The 25084-nt window shown below is 37.2% G+C and overlaps 1 protein-coding gene across 8 annotated transcripts in view; it reads right to left on the bottom strand.

Moving 5' to 3' along the window:
* Positions 1–25084, bottom strand: part of PLD1 (phospholipase D1) — a 204828-nt gene that overhangs the window by 75445 nt on the left and 104299 nt on the right. For all 8 annotated transcript variants that reach the window (XM_038583904.1, XM_038583901.1, XM_038583903.1 and 5 more), the window contains exons 11-13: positions 24931–25014; positions 9185–9266; positions 1718–1828 (exon numbers count right to left, since the gene is read on the bottom strand). In XM_038583904.1, the coding sequence (XP_038439832.1) occupies positions 1718–1828; positions 9185–9266; positions 24931–25014 (277 nt within the window). The remainder of the gene's footprint in view (positions 1–1717; positions 1829–9184; positions 9267–24930; positions 25015–25084) is intronic.

A 25084-nucleotide genomic window follows, 5' to 3' on the forward strand; every position in this document is an offset into this window, starting at 1 on the left:
AGCTGTCTCTGGAGTCTACACATTAAAACTGACAGAGAGAACCTCCCAGTCACTGCCATTGCCCATACGTTAAAGGCATTCTCCTATATGTGATTTGCTTCCCCCAAATCCATCTGTGAGGGCTCTAAATACACCCCCTGCCTGAACCTTTTCTGCCTGAGAAGTGCTGTGCTGGGTTCAAGACACTAACCTCCAGCCTCACAATCTTTAACGGCATTAACAATTTTTTTTTTTTTAATGATACCTTGTGAAAATGAGGATGGGGAGAGACAGATGCTCTCACTCTCTTCTCAAAGTAATAAAGGCTGGTAATGCCCTTTGGTTGGGCAACTTGGCAGTACACCCCAGTAACTCTTAGTGTGTGTATAACCTGCTGTTTAGCAACTCTACTTGCAAGCAAATAGTCTGACAGAGGCACAGGAAATGGTGGGACAAGACAGGAGCACTTTTGATGATGGAAAAAAAAAAACTGGAAACCACCACCGTAGAAGCTGAATATCATGGCCTACCATTACAGTGGAGATCAGTAGCCATTTAAAAGGAAGGAGGATGTTGATAAACTTAAATAATTGCTCTATGCATTTTAAGTGAAAACAAAGGTTTCCAAAGAGCATGTGTGGTATAATCCAATTCTATAAATAGAAATGTGTGCGTGTATGCAGGTGCATGTGTAGGGGGGAAGAAGACCTGGGGAAAAATTGCACCAAAATATGAATAGTGATTTTTTTTTCTAGGTGAGGGATTATGAATGAGTTGCATTTAAAAAAAAAAAGAATTTCCTTCCTTTTTAAGACTGAAATATATTCCACTGTATGTCCATACCAATCATTATTGAGAGTGGGATATTATAGTGTCCAACTATTGTTGTAGAACTGTCTATTCTCCCCTTTAAATCTGTCAATATTTGGTTTATATATTGTGACCGTCATTATTAAGTAGGCGCATGTTCATAATTGCTATATCTTCTTGCTGCATTGAAACTTTTACTAATGTATGATATCCTTCCTTGTTTTCTATAAACTTTTTCTACTTAAAGTCAATTTAATAAAAAAAAGTCAATTTCATATAATATTAGTACAGCCACTCCTGCTTTCTTTAGATTACTATCTACATGGAACATCTTTTTTTAGCCAAATAAAATATATGATTGTTAAACACTTTAAGCCTGCTAGAGATTTATTAATTCATTGCTTTGACATATCTCAATGACTGAGCAAGAACTATCAATAGGCCTTAAATCTTTGGTAAGTATCAAATAGCTTTTTTCAAGTTTATTATTATTGTGTTTATTTACTTTATTAGTTTTTTACACAATACACTATTAAGAAAAAACTTCTTAAATCCTAGAGGAGCTCTCTGTTGCTATCAGCATTCAAGGGATGTCACAAGGAGACCATATCTAAAAGCTTCCAGGATAATCTAAATGAGGAGCATGGGAACTTGGCAGAGTGCCTGAATATTAAAACAATTCCAGAAGGTGTGTTCTTGGCTAAATTATCAGGGTAAGAGAAACAGAAATATGAACTCTGCTGACTTCATCAATATCAGAAGTATAAGAAACTAGAATATTTTGTTTTATTTCTAGGAAGGATATAATGCTATTTATTCAAAATATATATTAGGGAATTCAACAGATTACACTGCTTAAGGCAAAACACATCTGAAAAACCTCAGAATAATAAAGAAGAACTATTGTTCAAAAGGATGAATTTAATACCTTTATGTTGGGGTGTAGACGCATCAAAGTCCTCTTGCTGTATTCACTGTTGATTCCAAGAGCAAGTTCCACCTCTTTGTAGAGCATTACAAAGATTCTCACTCCCTGTTGCTGTTACAAGAGAAAACACAAAGAGGAATGAGAATTTCTAAAAGTAGGTTATGATTTTTCTCTTTTTCCTTCCTGCATATTATAAACTTTCTTCCACAAACAAGAATAAAATAGTTAATGAAAAATGCAATACAAGAAGGTGAAATATAAGTGTATTTTAAGATACAAATATCAAAAATAAAAATTTATCTCCTTTCTAATCCTATAACTTGTCATACCAAGAGATAGTGTCAATATTTGATGAATTACAGCCGAAAGGCTGAAATAGTAACCTCATCTGCTAAAAGTGTCTGATGATCTTACACTCTGAACATTTTCTAACACTTATCATTGAGGAAAGTTTTGGCCTGATTCATGTTACAGGATTAGAGTTTCTGGTTTGCTTTTATTATACTTCAATTAGTTTGACACAAAACTCTGATGCAATAAATTATACTAAATATCCCTTAAATGTTCCTGGAGTGTTTTAATAGAATTTTTCTTCATTAAAAATATTTAGATGAAAAACCTATTTCTTAATCTCCAAAAGATGAATATACCGATTCATTCTCTTAACCCGCAATTACAACATTAATATCTGTTTCTGAAATGACTTCTTTGGAAGTCGGTTTCTTTAACATTAAAAAATGCCTGAGTTTTAACAACAGCACACTATTAACATTGATCCAGCCTTAGACCTTGGACTTGATAGACAAGGCCATTGTGAGGGTCAAATTAAATCAAAAGTGCCTGATAAACTTTAACATGCTATGCAGATAACAATTTTTATTAACATTAACTATGAAAAAGACAATGTCTGACAGCTGGTTGTCTAAAAACAAACAAACAAACAAACAAACTAGTATTTTCTCCTCTAGTTCTGGGTAATGATAAGGTTTAACCTGTACTCAACTGCCCCCCACCTGAATGTCCTTCGTCTTTTCTCTGGCCATTCACATGGTTCCCTCTCCAACACAGAGTTCAAAATGTAGTCCTCCAGGAAACTCTTATTTTATTTACCCCCCGCTTATCGTATGACCCTTTTTACTTTTTTAGGTTTGCATTCTCAGTATTGCCTTTGCAGTTTGCAAGATTTGAATTTGAGTTTTCTACCTCCAGTAGCTTTGAAGGCACTCTGAAACATACCACATCCATATTAATGTCTAAAAATGCCTACACCTTGGCATTTAATATCCTAGGGATAAAAGGCAAGAATTTTTCCATTATACAGTACTTCCTAAAGTATTAGAGATGCAGGCACATCTAATAAAACGATAGTGGCAAAGAACAATTTAGTTACAATTTAAATTAACAATCCATGGTAATTAGGCATAGTTCATAATGGAAATTGGAGTCACTAATTTAAGAAGTCAACTGTGGGTTGAACACATCTAATTTATTAAAACTGGTTACTTTTGCAATGCTATAAAAATGTGAAATAACATTGGAGTTAATATTTGTAGGTTGCAGGATATAATATCTTAGAGTAAGCCAAATATATAAAGATAGTTCCCCAATACTGGTCTGCCAATATGAAGAAGCATGTTCTGACCCCCAAATTGTTATAAGAACACATGACCTCAAAATACTAATATTCTGTTTTCCTGGTGTAACATGTGACAAGTGTATACATTTTTTGAGGAACATACTAAATACATGTATTTAAGCTGCATTAAGGAAATTTGAGTACTATAAGATCCATTCTGACTAAAAAAAATAGGATAAAAATATATACGTCATCTTATTTCTAGTTAACAGCTGAATTTTGGAACTAGCTTATTAGTAATCATTATTATGCAACTATTACTGCAACCAAGTACGTAAGTGCAGATAGGAGTAAAGAAATAGGAAGTGAAAAGTGTAAACAAGAAATGAGCAGATTAACTTCTAACAGTTTGGCCACTTAGTGCTCTGTAATAAACCACTGATGGAGGGCTTTAAATGAAAACTAGAATATTGTTTTTTACCTCTACTGTTCATATTTACTCTATTTAAATATTTCAGGATTCAGCTCTGGATAACAGTGAAAAAAAAATAGACTCCCATCAAAAAATATAATATAAACTTTAAAACCCAAAAGTGCAACCTAAATTATAAAATGTTATACCTGACTTCTTTCATCATGGTTCATTTGTTTTAAATGGATGAAAGTCTGCTTCTCAGGTTTATGAAATTACTATTCTTGAAGGATAGTAGTAGAAACTGGCCTAAATCTTATAGTTTTCCATTTACCTACCTAACTAATGGATTTTTTGAAATAATAGAGATGTTAGCAGTAATGGATTACATTATTACCATCCATCTATTAATGCCTGACATTTTCTTCTATATTTTGTCTTTTCTCATTGAAATAAATTAACTCCAAAGGAAACAGGGTAAAAGGACTTTAAAGTCTTTTTTAGCATATATACAAAGAACGAATAAGGAAGTAATTGAAGAAAACAGTTCATTTTAGGTGGTCTGGTTTACAAGTATTTACTTCCACCTATATTACAATGAGTGGTTAATTAGTGACAAGATTTCTATGATCATAAAACAATAAATTCCTCTTCTTTGGTCAGGGTGTTACAACAGTATCATAAACTCTAAAACTAGAAAGGGCAAAGGAAAAATGTTTCTTGGCAACAAAGCCATTTGCAGGTCATAATAAAGCAGACTTACACAAAATGTGGGAAATACTTGCATAATATGAAAGTCAAGTTAGAAAAGAAAAAGGGACTGATGTTAATTCTGTAATTTGAAATACACATTGGGAGCATCCAATGTTTTACCAATGCCTTTTCATGACCCTAGGGGAAACTATTTTTTTGCTTGGGGAAGAGGAAGAAAAGTATTAATAGGGGAAGTAGAAAATGGATGGCATGGAGTGGGCTACGTGATGCCATGTTTCTTATCTCTGCTGAAGTCATGTAACCCAAAGGTCAGCAGAACTCACTTCACAGTGTAAACATGGAATAAACTTCATGAAACCTGAGCTTTAAGAGATGAAAGCTCTGTCCTCTTTTTTAATTAGTTTTGAATCAAGTAGAGTAGACATAATGCTATGCACGGTAGGAATTCTTAGGAGCTTTACATACGCAAAACACATGTAAAGACAACAAAAAATAAGAATTCTTTATAGTTGAAGTCAAGGAGACTACTTTGAGCCAGATTTTTCTCTAATTATTCAAAGTATAGTAGTCAAAATATTTTCTGAATGCAGCCAAGTCTGTCCACTGCCTAACTTATGCAATCCCAAGAACTACCCTAATTTTATCATTCGCAAGGACTTCCCCAGAGGGCACGATATTTTGGGAAAATGAAAAGTAAAGGACAAAAGGAAATCATATCCTTGTCATTCAAATGTAAGCCATGTGAAAGAGCACAAATGCTCCTATGCCTTTTTTTTTTTTTTTAACCAGTTCCATTTGAAGCACAGTCCTCAAGGTTCAAAACATATTCTCGTCTTCCCAGAAGGCCCTTCTAGTCCAGGACTTTGATAAGATCTTGTTTGATTTTTCTGCCTGAAGATGTGATTATTTGCCTCATTTGACAAACCTGAACATCTTTTCCTCCTGATGATCACCGACTGCAACTCTACAATGTGCCTTCTGATCCAGGACAGAAAGAAATTGTCTGACGACAACATCCCCCCTGAGGACCTAAGCTCCTTTCTCTAAGCCTCCAGGTTACTGCATTTGGAAGATTCTTTTGACATAAGTCCCATCAGAAATATCACATATTTCTAAGGCTGAAATATACACGGTGGGTACAGGAATACAGTTGTCATAACTATGATGCAAGTTATCTCAGCTCTTGGGGCAATAAACGCAGATCTGTGGCAAACCCTGGTATGCCGACTTGACTTGTCATCAGTCTGTAAGTCAAGGTTGCCTTATACTATTTTAAATGATAACACTGCTTATCAAAAGGCCAAAGAAATAGGAAAACACCAACTTGGCTATCACTAGAGAAACAAAATATTGTATTTCTTCCCTAAGAACTGCCATTATAAGAAATGTTTGCCTATATCTTGGCTATGAGGCAGAGACACTAAATTCCTCCCCTTAAATCTACACACTGAGATAGAAAGAAAAAGTCTTTATTTTAATCAGCCTTGTGGACCACAGGACTCATTAACATGAGAATAAATGTTATTTTCAACCTAGTACTTTGTGAAGGTAGTGGCTTTCAGAAACTAAATTATGTGAAGTAGTGATTATAGACATAGAAAATATCAATTTAGAATGGTCCAGGAGGTAAAAATTTATGACCAAAATAATATGGCACAGCTAGATCAAGGAAGAGCAATTGTGCCAAATATACCAGTAGGAAATTAATATTTTAAGTAGTATTACTATTTCCTTAGGAAATTTTTAAAATCATTGTGCACAATCTAAAAATTTAAAGTTTCATGAAGGAGATGAAATTAAAAAGAAGCACCATTATCACACAATAATATTTACTGGGCCATGCTGTTCACCTAGAGGACCTCACCAGGGTTCATGGGCCATTACAGCAAAGAAAAGCCATGCTAGTGATAGAAATGTGAATTGGCCAATAGCCTAAGGGGAAAGCAAACACATGAGAACTAGCATGGCATGGAGGGCCAGGCCTCCATGACAGGGAGACCAACCTCCAGAGGGATTTACTAGCTTTCTGATTTACTCAGATGGCCTGTAGGCACCTCACACTCAAGTCAGCTAGAATTGAGCTCCTTGAGCCTGGATTATCCCCACTTCCTCCCACTGCCAGATTCACCTTCTTAACACACCATCTTGATCAGATCATCCTTCCTCTACCAGGCCCCATTCCCCAGTAGTTCCCCCACTTTCTTCCATAAAATCCAAACCACTGACTTGGCCCCCAAGCCTCCACATCTGGTTGCAACTACCTTTCCAACTTGACCTGGCATCCTACTTAAGCCAACACTCGGGTATAATCAACCTTGTCACTTTACCATCACTGACCAAGCCTTCAGAATTCTTGCCTCCAGAATGTTTCCTCACCACATTTTCTACACCTAGACACTTCTTCCTTTCGTTTCAAACTTTTTTGACCATTCTAAATGCCCTAAATTCCTCATATTGTGAGGGGCTTTCCCACTAGACTGACCCAATGGTCTCTCTCCCACCTTTGAATCTTGGCACTGTCTCTGTACCCAGCTGACTCTTGAGTTTTAAGCTCTTTCAGGTCAGGAATTGTGTCTTTTATTTATGTACATCCCCATTTGATAAGCCAAGGGCCCTGCACATAGTAGGTGCTCAACAAATTCATGTTGACTGAAACCTACAACAGTGAAGTGTTGGATAAGTACCATAAAGAGGATTTACCAGTATGGCTGACAACTGCTAGGCAAGATTGGAACAACTTAACTACAACTTAACTACAATTTTATTTATTTGAGAGAGAGAGAATGAGAGAGAAAGAACAAGACGGAGCGAGAGAGCAAGCGCATGAGCAGAAGAAGGGGCAGAGGGAGAGGGAGAAGCAGACTCCCCACTGAACAGGAGCCTGACATGGGGCTCAATCCCAGGACCCTGAGATCACAACCTGAACTGAAGGCAGATGCTTAACCAACTGAGCCACCCAGGCACTCAAACTGAAATGGAGTCTTGAGGACAGATGGGAAAGTTGCCATTTCACAGACAGAACCATAGAGAAAGTTATAGCTCATTTAATATATAGATAGAAATTTGGTAAGGCTAGGACTGAACCCAGGACATGAGTCCTTTAGCAAGCCCTCCATGGGCAGGGATGGAATCCTATTCACACACATGGCATCTTTAGTAATTAGTGTAGTTCTTGGGTCATAGGAGACACTCAATAACTCTATGCTAAATTATTTAACGAATATGCAAATCATGCTTTTCAGGATCAGAATTTCCAATCCTGCGAATGGAATTCTGTTGAGACAATGAAATAGACTAGCCACAAAGATGATGCTATTGGGCAGAACATGTGTTTGAAATAAAGTTTATCAGCTTCTTCTTCCATCAATGTATTAGCAGTGGGGTTCGACTCTGTCTATGGATATCTTCAGAGATCTTAAAGCAAGGCATGGGAAAAAGACACTGAAAGAAGGGAGACTCAGTCAGCCCCAGTGACCCAGCAGTTTGGCACTGCCTTCAGCCAGGGGTATGATCCTGGAGACCCGGGATCGAGTCCCAGTCGGGCTCCCTGCATGGAGCCTATTTCTCCCTCTGTCTGTGTCTCTGCCTCTTTCTCTCTCTCTCTCTCTGTCTTGAATAAATAAATAAGATCTTAAAAAAAAAAAAGAAGGGAGACTCATGAGTGGGAAAAGGAAAGGGGAATGTGGAGAATGGGAAAGAAGAAATGAGTCACAACTAAAACAAACAAACAAACAAAACAAAACAAACAACAACAACAACAAAAAAACGCTACTCCCCACCACCCAGGATCTACAAATGCTAGAATGTTTAATGATAGAATAAGAAAAACTAAGACAATTTCAACTAATAGTAAAAAAGGTCAGCACTTCCTAATTTGGACATGATTAATAATAAATCCAGATCTATTCTAATTCAACTTAATTTAATTTGGTTGAGAGACAGCTATATAATAACATTCATTAGAAATACGAATATAGGGATGCTTGGGTGGCTCAGCAGTTGAGCGTCTGCCTTCGGCTCAGGTCATGATCCCAGGGTCCTGGGATCGACTCCCACATTGGGCTCCCCATGGGGAGCCTACTTCTCCCTCTGCCTGTGTCTCTGCCTCTCTCTCTCTCTCTGTGTCTCTCATGAATAAGTAAATAAAATCTTTTAAAAAATACGAATGTAAAGTAGTCATTGGTGAGCCTATACTGCTTCAGTTACTTACTTTTTGTACCAAGAAGGATGTACTCAGTGCTCACCCAGAATCTACAGGGTCAACTGGAGAGGAAACAATTTCCCATTTTTACCATGAACTGTCCCATAACTGGAACCAAAGAAACAGCCAATTCTTAATGTCCCTCCTCTTTGACACTCTTCTACATTAGCTTGGCCCCTCTAACTGTAATCATTCTCCTCATAACTTTATCTGTTGCTCAAATGGCAGAATAATGAATAAAATAAAATGTTACATTTCATTTCACCCTTTATTATTCAATAATAAAATCCTGTTACAATGTTTTTGCCCATAAAATTAACTGCCCATAACTGATTAAAAATCAAAAATTAGAGTTCCTAATATAATTCATACTGTGAGTTAGGCGAAAATATTTATGTAGCCAAGAGTAAGAGGAAAAAAAACCAGAACCAAATAAACTTGAAAACATCATGTATTTGACTTTTTGTCAAACTCTAAAGAAAACAGTCATACTTATGTATGAAAGACATTTCAGAGATAATAAACATTTCAAAAATTACATGAGCATGTGTTTGGAATACGTACTGCTTTTCGTTTAAGAATGCAGTCCAACCTCCAACGATTTCCTTCAACCACTGGGCGTTTCAGGAAGATTTCTGGGCTCAACCTGAAATCACAAAACCAAAATTCTAAGAAACTAAAACAAACCATAAAGTTCTGATTGTGTCATAGGAAACAAAGGCAATTTTAGCCCAAATGCCATCATCCACCCGCCCACCCCCCAGGGTGGCAGGTCAAAATTCTGCTATGAGTTCACATACAACTTTAGTTGGGAACAAGAGCCTTGAGCCATTAAAAAAAAAGAAGAAGAAGAAGAAGAAAGAAGAAGAAAGAAGAAAGAACAAGAAGAACAAAAAAGAGATTTCTTTCTCTCTTACTCACACATGCAAACATATACACCTATGCAGATACTGTTGATTGCCCAGCCAACAGCCATTCTCCACCTCCTTTCTATAATCAGAGCCTACCTCTTACTGTACCATGTGAATATTCTAAAGACATGCTTTTCCCGGCCTCCTGTGCACCTAGAACATGATGTGACATCATCCTAGACAATAAGATGTGTGAGGAGGTCCACATGGGGTTAATGTGAAAGTTTTTCCTGTTTCTCTCTCTCTCTCTCTCTCTCTCTCTCTCTCTCTCTCTCACACACACACACACACACACACACAAACACACACACAAACACAAACACACAAACCAGGAAAAGTGGCTGTAGGACAGATGCTGTAGGAGGATACAATGCTGAGACAGGGATAGCCATATTGAAAGTCTAAGGGGAAGACCAGAACCCTGAAATCACTCGACCATTCACCAACTTTAGGACTGCCTAACTTTGGATTTCTTATTAAATGAGACAAATAAATCCTCACTCTTTAAGCCAAATTTAGTTGAGCATTCTGTTAATCCAAGCCAGAGTATTCTAATTGATAAAACAGAAACACTGACTTCCTATACCAGCAAGCAGTGTCCACAGGACCCCAAGCCTTTCTGAGCAGGAAAGAAGGCAAGTTTGCTGATAGAGGAAATTTTTCCAATGTAAGAATGAATCCCTGGGCTCTTCTCTGTGGCAGTGCCATAGGCAGCTCAGATTATAGTATAGTCATTTTTTTCCCTTGGGGTTGAGTTCTAAAGTCAGAATCTGACTTAAATCTTTTTTTTTTTTTTAAGATTTCATTTATTTATCAGAGAAACAGAGAGAGAGGCAGAGACACACACAGAGACACACTCAGAGACACAGGCAGAGGGAGAAGCAGGCTCCATGCAGGGAGCCCGATGTGGGACTCAATCCCGGGTCTCCAGGATCACGCCCTGGGCCGAAGGCAGGCTCCAAAGCCAAATCCAAGCCACCCAGGGATCCCTCTGACTTAAATCTGTATGAGATATAACTCCCCTATAAACAGGAAAAACAAACAAAAAACAACAATAAAGAAAATTTTGGGGTGCCTGGGTGGCTCAGTGGGTCAAACGTTTGACTCTTGATTTCAGTTCAGCTCATGTTCTCAGGGTCCTGAGATAGAGCCTCACATCAGGCCCCACACTTAGCAGGGAGTCTGCTTGAGATTTTCTCTGCCCCTCCTTCCTATGCACTCCCCCTCCCCCCTTTCTGTCTCTCAAATAAATAAATCTTTAAAAACAAAAAAGAAAAGAAAACTCTATCTGCTGAAATGCCAGACCCAAGGGGCAGGAGTCTATACAAAGACCAAAGCCTCAGAATTCTAGACTGAATACTGCCTTGCCAGGGAGTCCTCCAAGCATGTAAAACCAACAGAGTTTTAAGAAGTTAGAGATTTTTTAAATCTTTTTATACTCTATTTCATTCAGTTAAAGAGAAATAAAACCTGAAAGATAAAGTACTTAAACACATACTGGATAACATAAATAAGAAAACAAATAGTGCAGTGTATGAACTATAAATACTTGCACATTTAATTTAGATTGCAAAAGGAACACAAAAGTAATCTATGTCCAAACAAACAAACAAAAAATGCAGCAATTGATAGCAAAAGATCTAAAATGAATTAAAAAGAGTTTTTTGGGTTTTTTTTAGGTAGAAAAGTACATTGCTGTGCACTGGTTGGTCACTGAAGGTGAAAGACATTTAAAAACATATAGATATTTGTAATTTTAAAAAAAGATTTATTTTTTGGGGGGGTGGCTCTGGCGGGGGTATGGAGAAAGGGAAAGAATCCTTAAGCAGACTCCCTACTGAGCATGGAGCCCCATATGGGGCTTGATCCCAGGATCCTGAGATCATGACCTGACCCAAAATCAGGAGTCAGATGCTCAACTGACTGAGCCACCCAGGTGGCCCTTGCAATATTTTGATGTACACATTAATTGTAAAATCAGAGATCTTCCATTTGGGGGCCACTGTTAATGCTATATTTTGCAATGAAGTCTTTATCATTCTTTAATCTACAAGCATTGTGTACACTGTGTACAGAATATTCTACTAGATACTTTGGAAGATCTGAAGATAGCTCTTGAGGAACCCTCAGTTTTGAGGATAACACACAAAAAGATAAAAGATCAAAATTCATGCTTTAAACAAAGTATAAACAATGTCTCTCTCACTGGCAAGGAGAAAGTCACCATTTGAGTTATGACTCACAAGCATCATGTGAGGATCTTCACTAAGCAACTACTAGATACGCAGAGTTCAAAAGAATTGTATAATAACCACACATTTCATTGAATCTGGGACACTAATATTTATAAGATGCATCATTACTGTTTGTGCCACTGAGAAGAAAAAAAGTATAAGTATAGCTGTGAAATGATCTTGAGAGTAAGATGCATCCTGATTTCAGAGGTATTAACATGTACTTCTACATAAATGTTCCTCTTACAAGATTTTATAGCTTTGAATGTTTTTATAAGAAAGACAACATTTAAAATCAGTGATCAGAGCCTTCACATTAAGAATAAGAAAATAGAGGGGTATCTGGCTGGCTCAGCTGGGAGAACAGGTGACTCTTGACCTTGGGGTCATGGTTTCAAGCCCCATAATGGGTGTAAAGATAACTAAAAAATAAAATAAAATAAGAACTTTAAGAAAAGAGAACAAACTAAACCCGAAGTAAGAAGGAAGAGGATAATAGACAAGAATTCACGGTAATCTAAAACAGAAAAACAACATGGAAAACTCAATGAAACCAAAACTAGCTTTTTGAAAAGATTAATAAAACAGGAAAACTTCCAGCTAGATGAAAAAAAGAAAAAAAGGAGTCTCATAATTCTAGATTCCTCGTATAAGTGGAATTGTGTAGTATTTGTTCTTCTCTATCTTATTTCACTTAGTAGAATGTCCTCCAGGTTCATGCATGTTATTGCAAATAGCAGGTTTCCTTCTTTCTTAAGGCTGAACAATATTCTATTGAATGTAAATACAAAACTTTTTTTATCCATCATCCCTTGATGGATAAAGGTTGCTTCCATGTCTTGGCCATTTTGAATAATGCTGTAATAAGCATGACAATGCATATATTTCTTCAAGATCTTGATTTCAATTCCCTTAGTTAGATGTCTTGAAGTGGGATTGCTGGATCACATGGCAATTTTATTATAGATAAACAAGGGTTGTAATTTTATTATAGATACTAAATACAACAAGGGTTGTATCTATACTTGGCAACTAAGTCTTTATCATTCTTTATTTAATCTGTAAGCATTGTGTACCCTGTATACAGAACTAGGTATTTTGGAGGATCTTAAAATAGCTTTCCGGAGGTCCTCAATTTTGAGGATAATGCATTAAAAATACTAATAATATTCATAGGTGGTAGTACCAGGGCCTGGGGAAAGGAGGAAACAAGACGGTCTTAAACAAAGGGTACAAAGTTTCAGTTATGGAAGATAAGTAAGTCCTAGAGATCCACTATACAGTATAGTGCCTATAGTTAACACTATATCGCATACTTAAATATTTGTTAAGATGGTAGATCTTATGTTAAATGTTCTTATTACAAAAAAATAAAAATAAATAAGGAAGATGGGAGGAAACTTTTGAAGCTGATAGATATATTTATGGCATTGATTATAGTGATGGTTTCATAGATGTATACTTATCTCCAAACTCATCAAGTTGTATATATTAAATACGTGCAGCTCTTTTTGTATGACAATCACACACTAATCAATAAAGTGGTTTTAAAAAAGTGACTAAACACATGGTCATTGAAAATATATAATATATTCTCAGATAGATAAATATGTAATTTTATATATGCTATATCAGGTTTTAAAAATAAATGTATATGAAAGGATTGGAAGATAAAAAACTAAAAATTCTGTTAACTTAGTAAAAAAAAAGGAACAGCACAAGTTATCGATATAAAAAATGAATAAAAAAATCACTACAGGGCTTGCAGATATTAAAATGATATTAGATAATAAGGATATATTATAAATAATCTTATAAGAAAAAGATTAGATAAAATGGACAATTTCCTTGAAAGAAATAAGTTACCAAGACAGAAGTAGAAAGAAATTGAAACTTTAGTACTATGTCTATTAAAAACTGAATTCAGAATTTAAAAAACAACACAACTTATAAAAAGGATAATATCTCACAACAAAGTGAGGTTATCCTAAGAATGTAAGGTTGCTTTAAAAGTTGAAAATTGGGACGCCTGGGTGGCTCAGTGGTTAAGCGTCTGCCATTGGCTCCTGTGGAGATCCCAGGGTTCTGGGATAGAGTCCCACATCCAGCTCCCCTCAGGAAGCCTGCTTCTCCCTCTGCCTGTGTCTCTGCCTCACTCTATGTCTCTCATGAATAAATAAAATCTTAAAAAAAAAAACCTGAAAAATCAATTTGATTCACATTAACCAAAAAAAAAAAAAAAAAAAAAAAAAGATCAATAGAGAAAAAAATGTGACAAAATTCAATACCATTTATAACAAAAACTCTCAAATTATAGGTATAGGTAGAAAGGAATTTCCTCAAAATAATAAAAGGCACCTATAAGAAACCTAACTAAAGCACAATACAATAACTGAATGCTGATTTCTCTCAACAATAAGTACAAGGCATAGATGTCCGTTCTCATTACTGTTGTTCAGCAATTTACTGATGGTCCCAGCAAAGCAATAAGGCAATAACATAAAATAGAAGGTATACAAATTAGGAAGGCATTCACACATCACATGATCATCTTTGGAGAAAATTCTAAGGTATTTACAATAAAGCTACTAGCACAATAAGTGAACTAAGCAAAGCTGTATAATGTAAGATCAAAAAAAAAATCAATTGTGCTTCTATATGCCAGCACTGAAAAACTGGAATGTAAATTTTAAAAAATACCATTTAGAGTAACATTTAAAAAATATGAATTACTTGGTGATAAATAACAAAATATGGCAAGACCATGTATAGTAGTACCACCTTATCTGTGGGGCATACATTCCAAGACTCCCAGTGGATGCCTGAAATTGCAGATAGTACTAAACCTTATATGCTTATCTTACATATACTATGTTTTCTCCCATACACACATGCCAGTGACAAGGTTTAATTTATAAATTAGGGACAGTAAGAGATTAACAACAATACTAATACAACAATACTAATAAAATTAAGCAATTACGATTGTAATAAAACTGTAATAAAAAGTAAAATAAATAAAATTGTAAATAAAACTGTAATTTATTTCACATGGCTGCTCTTTCCCAAAATATTATATTGTACTGTACTCGCCCTTCTCCTGGTGATGATGTGAGATAATAAAATGCCTACATGATAAGATAAAGTGAATGACGTAGGCATTGGGATGTGGCATTAGGCAGACTATTACTCCTCTTCTGACAATGAGTCAGAAGGAGGGTCCTCTGCTTCTAGATTGTGGTTGACCTCAAGTAGTTGAAACTGCAGAAGGCAAAACCACGGATAAAGGGGGACTACTGAGTATAAAAAGTACAAAACAAAACAAAACACAACAAAAAAATAGTACAAAACATTGATAAAAAAAAATAAGATTTAAATAAATGGAGAGATACATGAGAATTCAGGAAGAACAGAGTTTGATATACTAACCAATGGGGATGTTCCCATTTTTTTCCCATCTGATTCATCAGCCTGAAGGGAGAACCCAGAAGTGGGCAGTGGCACAGGGAGAGAGAACTCAGGTAGGAATGCTCTATTTCAGGCTTGAGGAGAAACAATGGGATCTTCTGGCAGTGATGGGGTAGCAGCAAGAGGCTCACAGGCACCAGAAACACTGAGGGATTGGAACTTTCCTCTCCAACTAGAAAAGCTGTGGTTCCAAGAGGACAGTGTAAATATCCATTGTTTAGCTCTGGACACAAGTATCATTGCATAAAGCATATCACAGAGCAGGGAAAATAAAGCCCTACCTTTCTAGCTAGAGGAATGAAAAAAAAAAAAAAAAAACTATAGGGAACCCAAAGTAGTGGCGAGATCATGGAGAAAGCAGAGTTCAGGAAAGCAAGCGCATAAAATTGTTTATGAACTTGTAGCTAACTCCTATGCTGCCCTTGTGTGGATTTGATCCTAAACGTTATACCAAAGTTTGAGAACTGAAATAAGAATCAGACCACTGCCAAGGGATGAAAAACATTCACCATGCAAATGGAAGTGAAAAAAAAAAAAAAAAAAGGCCAGGGTAGCAACCCTTATATTAGGCAAAATAGACTTTAAAACAAAGACTATAGCAAGAAACAAAGAAGTGCATTACATAACAATAATGAAATCAGTCTCAATATTGAAGCACCAATTTGAATTGGTAATCAAGAAACTACTGAGCAGCCCGGGTGGCTCAGTGGTTTAGCACTGCCTTCAGCTCAGGGCGTGATCCTGGAGACCCCAGATCAAGTCCCATGTAGGAGCCTGCTTCTCCCTCTGCCTCTCTCTCTGTCTCTCTCTCTGTCTCTCTGTCTCTCTCTCTCTCTCTCCCCCTCATGAATAAGTACATAAAATCTTTTTTAAAAAATTAAAAAAAGAAACTACTAAGAAATTAAAGTTCAGGACTGGAAGGATTCACAGGTAAACTTTACCAAACATTTAAAAAAGAGTTAATACCTATTCTCTTCAAACTGTTCCCAAAAATAGAAGAGGAAGGAAAGCTTCCAAATATATTCTATGAGGCTAGCATTACCCCAATACCCAAACCAAAGCCACCACCAAAAAAGAGAACTACAAGCCAATATCCCTGATGAACATAGATGCAAAAGTCCTCAACAAAATATTAACAAACCAAATCTAACAATATATTAAAAAAATCATTTACCATAATCAAGTGGGACTTATTCCAAGGATGCAAGGATGATTTAATAACTGCAAATCAATCATCATGATACATCACATTAACAAGTGAAAGTATAAAAACTGTATGATCATTTCAATAAATGCAGGAAAGCATTTGACAAGATTCAATATCCATTCACAATAAACCTTGTCAACAAAGTAAGTTTAAGAGAGAACATACCTCAACATAATAAAGGCCATCTGTGAAAAATTCACAGTTAACATCACATTCAATGGCAAAAGCAAAGAGCTTTTCCTTGAAGATCAGGAATGACATAAAGATGTCTACTCTCACTACTTTTATTCAATATAGATTGGAACTCAGACAGCTAGCCACAGCAATCAGACAAGAAAACAAAATAAAAGACATCCAAATCAGTAAAGAAGATGTAAAACTATCACATGGGCTGATGATAAGATACTATATATAGAAAACCCCAAAGATTCCATTAAAAAACTACTAGAACTGAAAAATGAATTCAGTAAAGTCACAGGTTACAAAAATCAATGTACAGAAATCTGGTGCATTTCTACACACTAAAAATGAAGTGGTCGAAAGAGAAATTAAGAAAACCATTCCATTTACAAGTGCATCAAAAACAATATAATACCTAGGAATAAACTTAACCGAAGACATAACCTATACTCTGAAAACTATAAAACATTGATAAAAGAAATTCAAGGGGACACAAAGAAATGGAAATACATTCCATGCTCATGGATGGAAGAACAAATATTATTAAAAAGTCTATACTAATCAAAGATTTAATGTAATTTATATCAAAACACCAACAGCATTCTTCACAGAGCTAGAACAAACAGTCCTAAAAGTTGTATGGAGCCACAAAAGACCCCAAATAGCCAAAACAATACTGAAGAAGGAAAACAAAATAGGAGGTATCCCAAATCCCAACTTCAACTAATAAAGCTATAGTAATCAAAACAGTATGGCACTGGCACAAAAACAGACACATAGATCAGGAAAACAATTAGAAGAAGACCCAGAAATACACAATTATATAGTCAATTAACATTTGACAAAGCAGTAAAGAATATGCAATGGGAAAAAGACAGTCTCTTCAACAAATGGTGTTGGGAAAACCAGACAGCTACATGCAAAAGAATGAAACTGAACCAACTTTCTTACACCAAAATAAACTCAAAATGGATGAAAGACTTACATGTGAGACCCGAAGCCATAAAAATCCTAGAAGAGAACACAGGAAGTTTTTTTTTTTTTTTTACATTGGCCCTAGCAACATTTTTCTAGATAGGTCTCCTGAGGCAAGAGAAATAAAAACAAAAATAAACTACTGGGACTAACTACATCAAAATAAAAAGCTTTGCCTAGGGAAGGAAACCATCAAGAAAACTAAAAGGCAACTGGTTCTAATTCACACCAGCAGATGGAGCTGCAGTTAAAGTTTCTGAGTCAAGAGAAACAAGCAAAAATGAACTATTGGGACTTCATCAAGATAAAAAGCTTCTGCACAGCAAAAGAAACAGTCAACAAAACTAAAAGACAACCTACAGAATGGGAGAAGATATTTGCAAATGACGTATCAGATAAAGGGCTAGTATCCAAGATCTATAAAGAACTTATTCAACTCAACAGCAAAGAAATAAACAATCCAATCATGAAATGGGCAAGAGACATGAACAGAAATCTCACAGAGGAAGACACAGACATGGCCAACATGCACATGAGAAAATGCTCCGCATCACTGGCCATCAGGGAAATACAAATCAAAACCACAATGAGATCCCACCTCACACTAGTGAGAATGGGGAAAATTAACAAAGCAGGAAACCACAAATGTTGGAGAGGATGTGGAGAAAGGGGAACCCTCTTGCCCTGTTGGTGGGAATGTGAACTGGTGCAGCCACTCTGGAACACTGTGTGGAGGTTCCTCAAAGAGTTAAAAATAGACCTGCCCTATGACCCGCAATTGCACTGCTGGGGATTTACCCCAAAGATACAGATGCAGTGAAAGGCCGGGACCCCTGCACCCCGATGTTTCTAGCAGCAATGTCCACAATAGCCAGACTGTGAAGGAGCCTCGGTGTCCATTGAAAGTTGATGGATAAAGAAGATGTGGTCTATGTATACAGTGGAGTATTCCTCAGCCATTAGAAATGAGGGTATTATGCTGAGTGAAATAAGTCAATCGGAGAAGGACAAACATTATATGGTCTCATTCATTTGAGAAATATAAAAATTAGTGAAAGGGAATAAAGGGAAAGGAGAGAAAATGAGTGAAAATATCAGTGAGGGTGACAACCATGAGAGACACCTAACTCTGGGAAATGAACAAGGGGTAGTGGAAGGGGAAGTGGGTGGGGGTTGGGGTGACTGGGTGATGGGCACTGAGGGGGGCACTTGGCGGGATGAGCACTGGGTGTTATGTTATATGCTGTCAAATTGAACTCCAATAAAAAAATTTTTTAAAAAAATTTTCTGAGTCTATTCTGGGTGCAAGAGCCCATCTTGCTCCCCACTGAAGCTGGGCAGGAAGGTCTATGTTTATATTTCAGGCTGATGCACCTAATCCAGGACTCATTCCAGATACAGATGCAGTATGTCTAACAGTTGTGCTAATTACATGCACTTAGGAAGATCAAGAATTTATTAGAGTTGGCCATGAGGTAAATAATGAATATAGCAAGACAGAATTCAGAGAAAATCTGCCAGTAAAACCAGACTTTTCTAAGCTTCAAAGGAATATTTTTATATCTACTCCTAACGTCATGAAATTTCACATTATTTGGGAAGATAACACAGAAAAACTGGAAGGTGTAGAGAGCAGTAATCCAAATCCATAATCACTTATTTCAATAGATGCATTATCTTTAGCATCAAAGGGATGGTCCACATCAGAAAACTCACCTAAACGGCATGATTCCATAGAATACCACATGGCCTGCTTGTGACCACTTGCTCTCCCTGTAGTATAAATTAAGCTATAAAAACACACAGAACCTTTTCCCTGAAATTCCATAAGAACACAGTCATGACACCATGAAGAAATTCTTTTAAAAAACATCCTGTAGAAAGTTTATAGGAAAACCAGCATTTGAGCAAATTGTGGAATTTAAATACCACCATTTTTAAGTAAAAAAACATACAAACAAAATAAAAACCCTAAAAGGCCATGAATAGGAGAAGATATTTGCAAATGATTTATCTCATGATAAGGGGTTAGTATCTAAAATATATAAAGAACTCCTATAACTCAATACGCGAAAATCAAATAATCCAATTAAAAAATGGGCAGAAGACATGAACAGACATTTCTCCAAAGAATACATACAGATGACCAACAGATGCAGGAAAAGATGCTCAACATCATCCGTCATCAGGGATGTGCAAACCAAATCAAAAGTATAATGAGATATTACCTCACAGTGGTCAGAATGGCTAAAATCAAAAACACAGGAGATAATCAGTGTTAGCAAGGATCTGGAGAAACAGAAACCCTTGAGCACTGTTGGTGGGAAGGCAAATTGATGCGGCCACTGTGGAAACCTGTATGGAGGCTTCCCATAAAGTTAAAAATAGAACTACCCTATGATCTAGTAACTGCACTACTAGGTATTTACCCAAAGATTACAAAAATAGTAATTCAAAGGGATATATCTATAATAGCATTATTTACAATATCTAAATTATAGAAGCTGTCGAAGTGTCTGTTGACAGATAAATGGATAAAGAAGTGGTGTGTGTGTATGAATATTATTCAGTCACAGAAAATAATGAAATCTTGCCATTTGCAACAACATAGATGGAGCTAGACAGTATAATGCTACGTAAAATAAGTCAGTCAGAGATCACATGATCTCACTCATATTGAATTTGAAAAACAAATGAGCAAGGGGAAAAAGAGAGACAAATCAAGAAATAGACTCTTTTTTCTTTTTTCGAGGAAAGGGACTTTTTTTTTTTTTTTTTTTTTTTTTTTTTTAAGAAAGGGAGACAGTTGGGGAGGGGGAGAGAGAGGGGAAGAGAGATAGAATCTTAAGCTGGCTCCATGCCTTGCGTGGAGCCCACCTCAGGGCTTGATCTCACAACATGAGATCATGACCTAAGCCAAATCAAGAGTTGGATTCTTAACTGACTGAGCCACACAGGTGCCCTTCACCTTTTTAAAGATTTGAGAGAGAGTGTGTGCCAGCAAGAAGGGGGAGAGGCAGGATCTCCCCATGAGTGGGGAGCCTGAGGCAGGGCTTGATCCCACCACCCTAAGATCATGACCTGAGCCAAAATCAAGAGTCAGATGCTCAACCTACTAAGCCACCCAGGCGCCTCCTGAGAAACACTCCTAACTGTTGAGAACAAACTAGCTGATGGTTACCAGGGGGGGTGAACAGGGGAATGGATAAAATAGGTGTTAGGGATGAAAGAGTACACTTGCCCTGATGAGCACTGAGTAACGTATAGAACTGTTGAATCACTATATTCTACATCTGAAACTAGTATAACACTGTTAACTGTGCTGGAATTAAGCAAAGTTTTAAAAGAATGAAAAATCTGTTTTTAAAAATTCTTCAGTTTTACCAATCCTGCCTGCTTCTGACACAGTTAATGCACAGGCTCAGCACAGAGGCTGTGGCAACACCACTCACAACCCCTATCCCGATAGGCTGGATAAAGAACCAACTATGGTGGACACTCAACATGCTTGCTGCCCACATCCCTGCTGACCAGCGGAAATCAGAACTACCACCACCAAGAGGAAATCTGAGCTAAGCCACGGTCTCTGGATCTGCCCTAAGAGCAACTAGTAATTTAGCAGTGGAGCTCAGAGCCGCATCTTGGTGTCCAACCTCATTTTTGGACATACTCCAATGAACACTGGATAGTTAATTCACAGGCGAATGAAGTACAGCAAGCACAGAAAAGACATAAAACCAGTGATCTTCCGGTTAATCCAGATGAACAAGTGAAGAATGCTCACTAACCTTTATACAGAAACTTCCTCTTATGACATCTTCAATATCCAGTTGGAATTTACTCTTCACCTTAGTTTTCAGATAGTCTGGGCTGTTTAATGGGTCATTGTCTCTTCCAACTCGACAACCTACCTCACAATTTACCTCTCTTCAGAAAATTTCTCCAAACCAAATCTACCCAAATCTGATTACGAATTTATTCAGTACCTCAAAACAGTTCAATCTGCACTCTCAGTGCAGATCTAGAATATCAGATCTAAAAGGAATTTCAGGGGCACTTGGGTGGCTCAGGCCAGTTAAGCATCTGACCTCAACTCAGGTCATGATCTCAGGGACCTAGGTTTGAGCCCCATATTGGGCTCTGCACTCAAAGGGGAGTCTGCTCTTGCTCCCTCTCTCAAGTAAGTTTTTTAAATTAAAAATAAATAAATAAAAGGAACTTCAGACACCATGCAGGGCAGCAGGCTCTCTCTGAGAGGTAGGTCCATGATACAGGGGCTCTAGAGCAGACACGCCTGAGTCCCAGGTGCAATGGCACCTGCCAACTGCCTGACTATGAGCAGTTTCGTTACCTACCTCATGAGTCTCCCTTTTCTCAACTCTAACATAGCCTCTGGCACTTGTAAGACTCTAACAAGTAGTAGCTATTATTGTCAGTGTTACTCTGTGCCTTAGAAACACTTGCCCCAAGTCTATGATAGTTAGGTCCCTGAGGTGGTCTGAGCAAAGACCCTCCCCATTTCTCTCCTAGACGACAAGATAGCTTGCCAAGTGGGCTCTACAACCAGTGTTTAATTTCTCTTCTACACTATTGCCAGAATGATCCCTTTTAGAAAACAAATCTGACTGAAATCCCCACTCTTACAAATTGTCAGGGGTTCCCAGTGGTCACAGCACTAAGTGCAAACTCCTTAGCAGATCCCCCATTGCCCTTCACGATTTCCCCCTGACCCATCTTTTCAGTGCCGTCTCCACTTGCCATCCCCAAGGATGCTAGGCTTCAGCTATCCACAATCTCTACCCGCCTCCCAGCTGCTGTGCGCTCTCACACTTCTATGGCTTGGTCCTGGCTAACCCTCTGCTGAAAACATTCACCTGACTTCATCTGGTCAGCTCCATCCACCAAGCCCAAGGCCAGTCTTCTTTTTCAAGATGCTTCCACAGTGCCTGTAGGCTCAAGCATTGCCCCTCCTCAGGGCTCCTCCTTCTGCTCTCTTTATCCTTGTCACTCACTTTTACCCCCAATCTGTTGTTCTCCATAGGACTTCCTGACTCTCTCTTGTTCCAGGGTAGGGGCTGCATCTAGTCATCTTCATGTAAGCATGGCTTAGCTCACTACCTATCATAGAGGGGGTGCTCACTAAAAAGCGCCAGAATGGGACGCCCGGGTGGCTCAGAGGTTGAGCATCTGCCTTCGGCTCAGGGCGTGATCCCACGGTCCTAGCATGGAGCCCTACATCGGACTCCCAGCATGGAGCCTGCTTCTCCCTCTACCTATGTCTCTGCCTGCCTTTCTCTCTGTGTCTCTCATGAATAAATAAATAAAATCATAAATAAATAAAATCATAAATAAATAAAATCATAAAGAAAGCAAGCCAGCCAGCCAGCCAGAATGAATGACTAAATTAACAAGTGAATGGATGGGTAGTTAAATGAATTAAGGAACCGGGAGGGAACCGGGAGGTCCTGGGTTCTCATTTCACCACATCCACCTTTGCTTGCATACTGACTATTTTATAAACCCTATTAGTACAGTTTTCACTTAAGCATATGAGATCTCTTGAATTAGATTAGAAGCTTCTAAAGGACAAGTGCATCTTCTAATTATGCTTTGCACTCTCTCAGATCCAGACATACTAGCTTAAGTTTCTGAATGCCCTCTTTTGCAATACAGCACTTGCATGACAAGAATTTTCACTTGTTATGAGGGAAGTTACAATGAAGGTTTCATTTCAAAGGGAGTGTGGTAATAAGATGTTATCCTAGACAGTTATGGAAAAGAAATAACCTGATTTATTTTCTTTCCAACAGCAGAAAACAGTCAGCGTTCCATCTCTTTAGATGTTTAAATGAGACCCTGTATTTTAGTGTTCACAACCTTCAAAAAAGATATTATTTTCTTGCATAAGGCATGAAAACATGGGCTCAGTGAAAAAACTACATTCAGTATCTCTCATGTCTTCATCAAACTTTCAGAAATATTATCTAAAGGAATGTAGTACGATATTAAGTTTGAATTTATTCTCATAGGTGTTTATAAAGTATTCAACCAAAGAAATAGGTCCTAAGTATGAAACTTTCTTTTATTCCTGGTCATTGAGTGAAAAGACAAAAACGACAATAGAGGCCAAGATTTAGCTCTTCCACACACAAGAGGATAAATAGGTTCACAGACATGCTGACCATCACACATCTTATCTATCCACCCTAAATCAAAGATTCTCAACCAAGAGGGACTCTGCCCTTCAGGGGATATTTGACAATGTCTGAAGACACTCTCACAACCAGGAGCTTGCTACTGGCATCTAGTAGGTAAAAGCCAGACATGTCGACGATGCTAAACATCCCACAATGCACAGAACAACCACCCATAACAAAGAATTATCTGGCTCAAAATGTCAATAGTGCCAAGGTTGGGAAAGTATGTTCTAGAATTACAGACTTCCATATCACTAAGGCAAAATAGAAGAGAATGAGTTCATATTCCTAACTACTCTCCCCATTCCCCAAAATCTAGAATTAAGAGGAAATAAATTATGATGATATTTTCACAGTTTATATGTAAGATAGCATTTGAAAGGAAACAAAATAGGGAGAAAAAAAGGAACGTTTTAACAACTAAATTCTTGGAAGGAAAACATATTTCAGACACATTCATTTCCACTGTAGTCAATTTTGGCATCTGTAATTGGTTTTAACTATCCAGGCAGATGGGTAATTGGAACTAAAGTCAAACTATAAAGCCTATAACAACTCCACGAGTACAATTTCCCAATAGCTAAATGAGTTCTGAGCATGGGATTTCCAGTGGCTCAGATAAGCATTGTAACTCTCATGGCTATTTGTAAAGGGGGACAAAAAGTTGAAATCTGATATATCTTCAAAAAAGTTGACCAGGCCTAATCACTCCATAATAAGCAAATGGAATTATTCCAGCTTCAAAGGAACAATTCAGAAGTATATTCACTGAACCCAGTAGCTGAAAAACCAAATGAAGAAGGTACCTAAGGAAGATTGTTTTCTATCGCTCGCTCTTAAAACAGTATTAGCATTGCAAAATAACCTTTACTAAGATGAATATTTGGATTTCTATTTCCAAATGGAAAGATAAAAACAAAACTATTTAAGCTAAATATTTTAATGATATATTTGGAGGTCAAGTTTTTTGAAAAGTCTTTTCACTGAAGGCTATTTTAGTTAATTGGTTGAGACTTTGGCCAAACTATCTATGGGTACTGCTGGTTTTCGTAATGTATGATTCTGGAACACCGCAGTGCTGTTTTACATTTCTAATTGTAGAGAGCTCCTAACAAAATCCCCATGTATAAATACTAACCACCAATCCGTGATAAAAATCTCTTCTTCTGCTTCTTCCATAGCATTTGCCACATCTTCAAAATACCCTTTGGCATTAACGTACCTGAAAGATAAGTTTTTTTGTTTTATTTATTTATTTATTTATTTATTTATTTATTTATTTATTTAGAAAG

This window comes from Canis lupus, chromosome 34, assembly GCF_011100685.1.
Source record: "Canis lupus familiaris isolate Mischka breed German Shepherd chromosome 34, alternate assembly UU_Cfam_GSD_1.0, whole genome shotgun sequence".
NCBI classification, from domain to species: domain Eukaryota; kingdom Metazoa; phylum Chordata; class Mammalia; order Carnivora; family Canidae; genus Canis; species Canis lupus.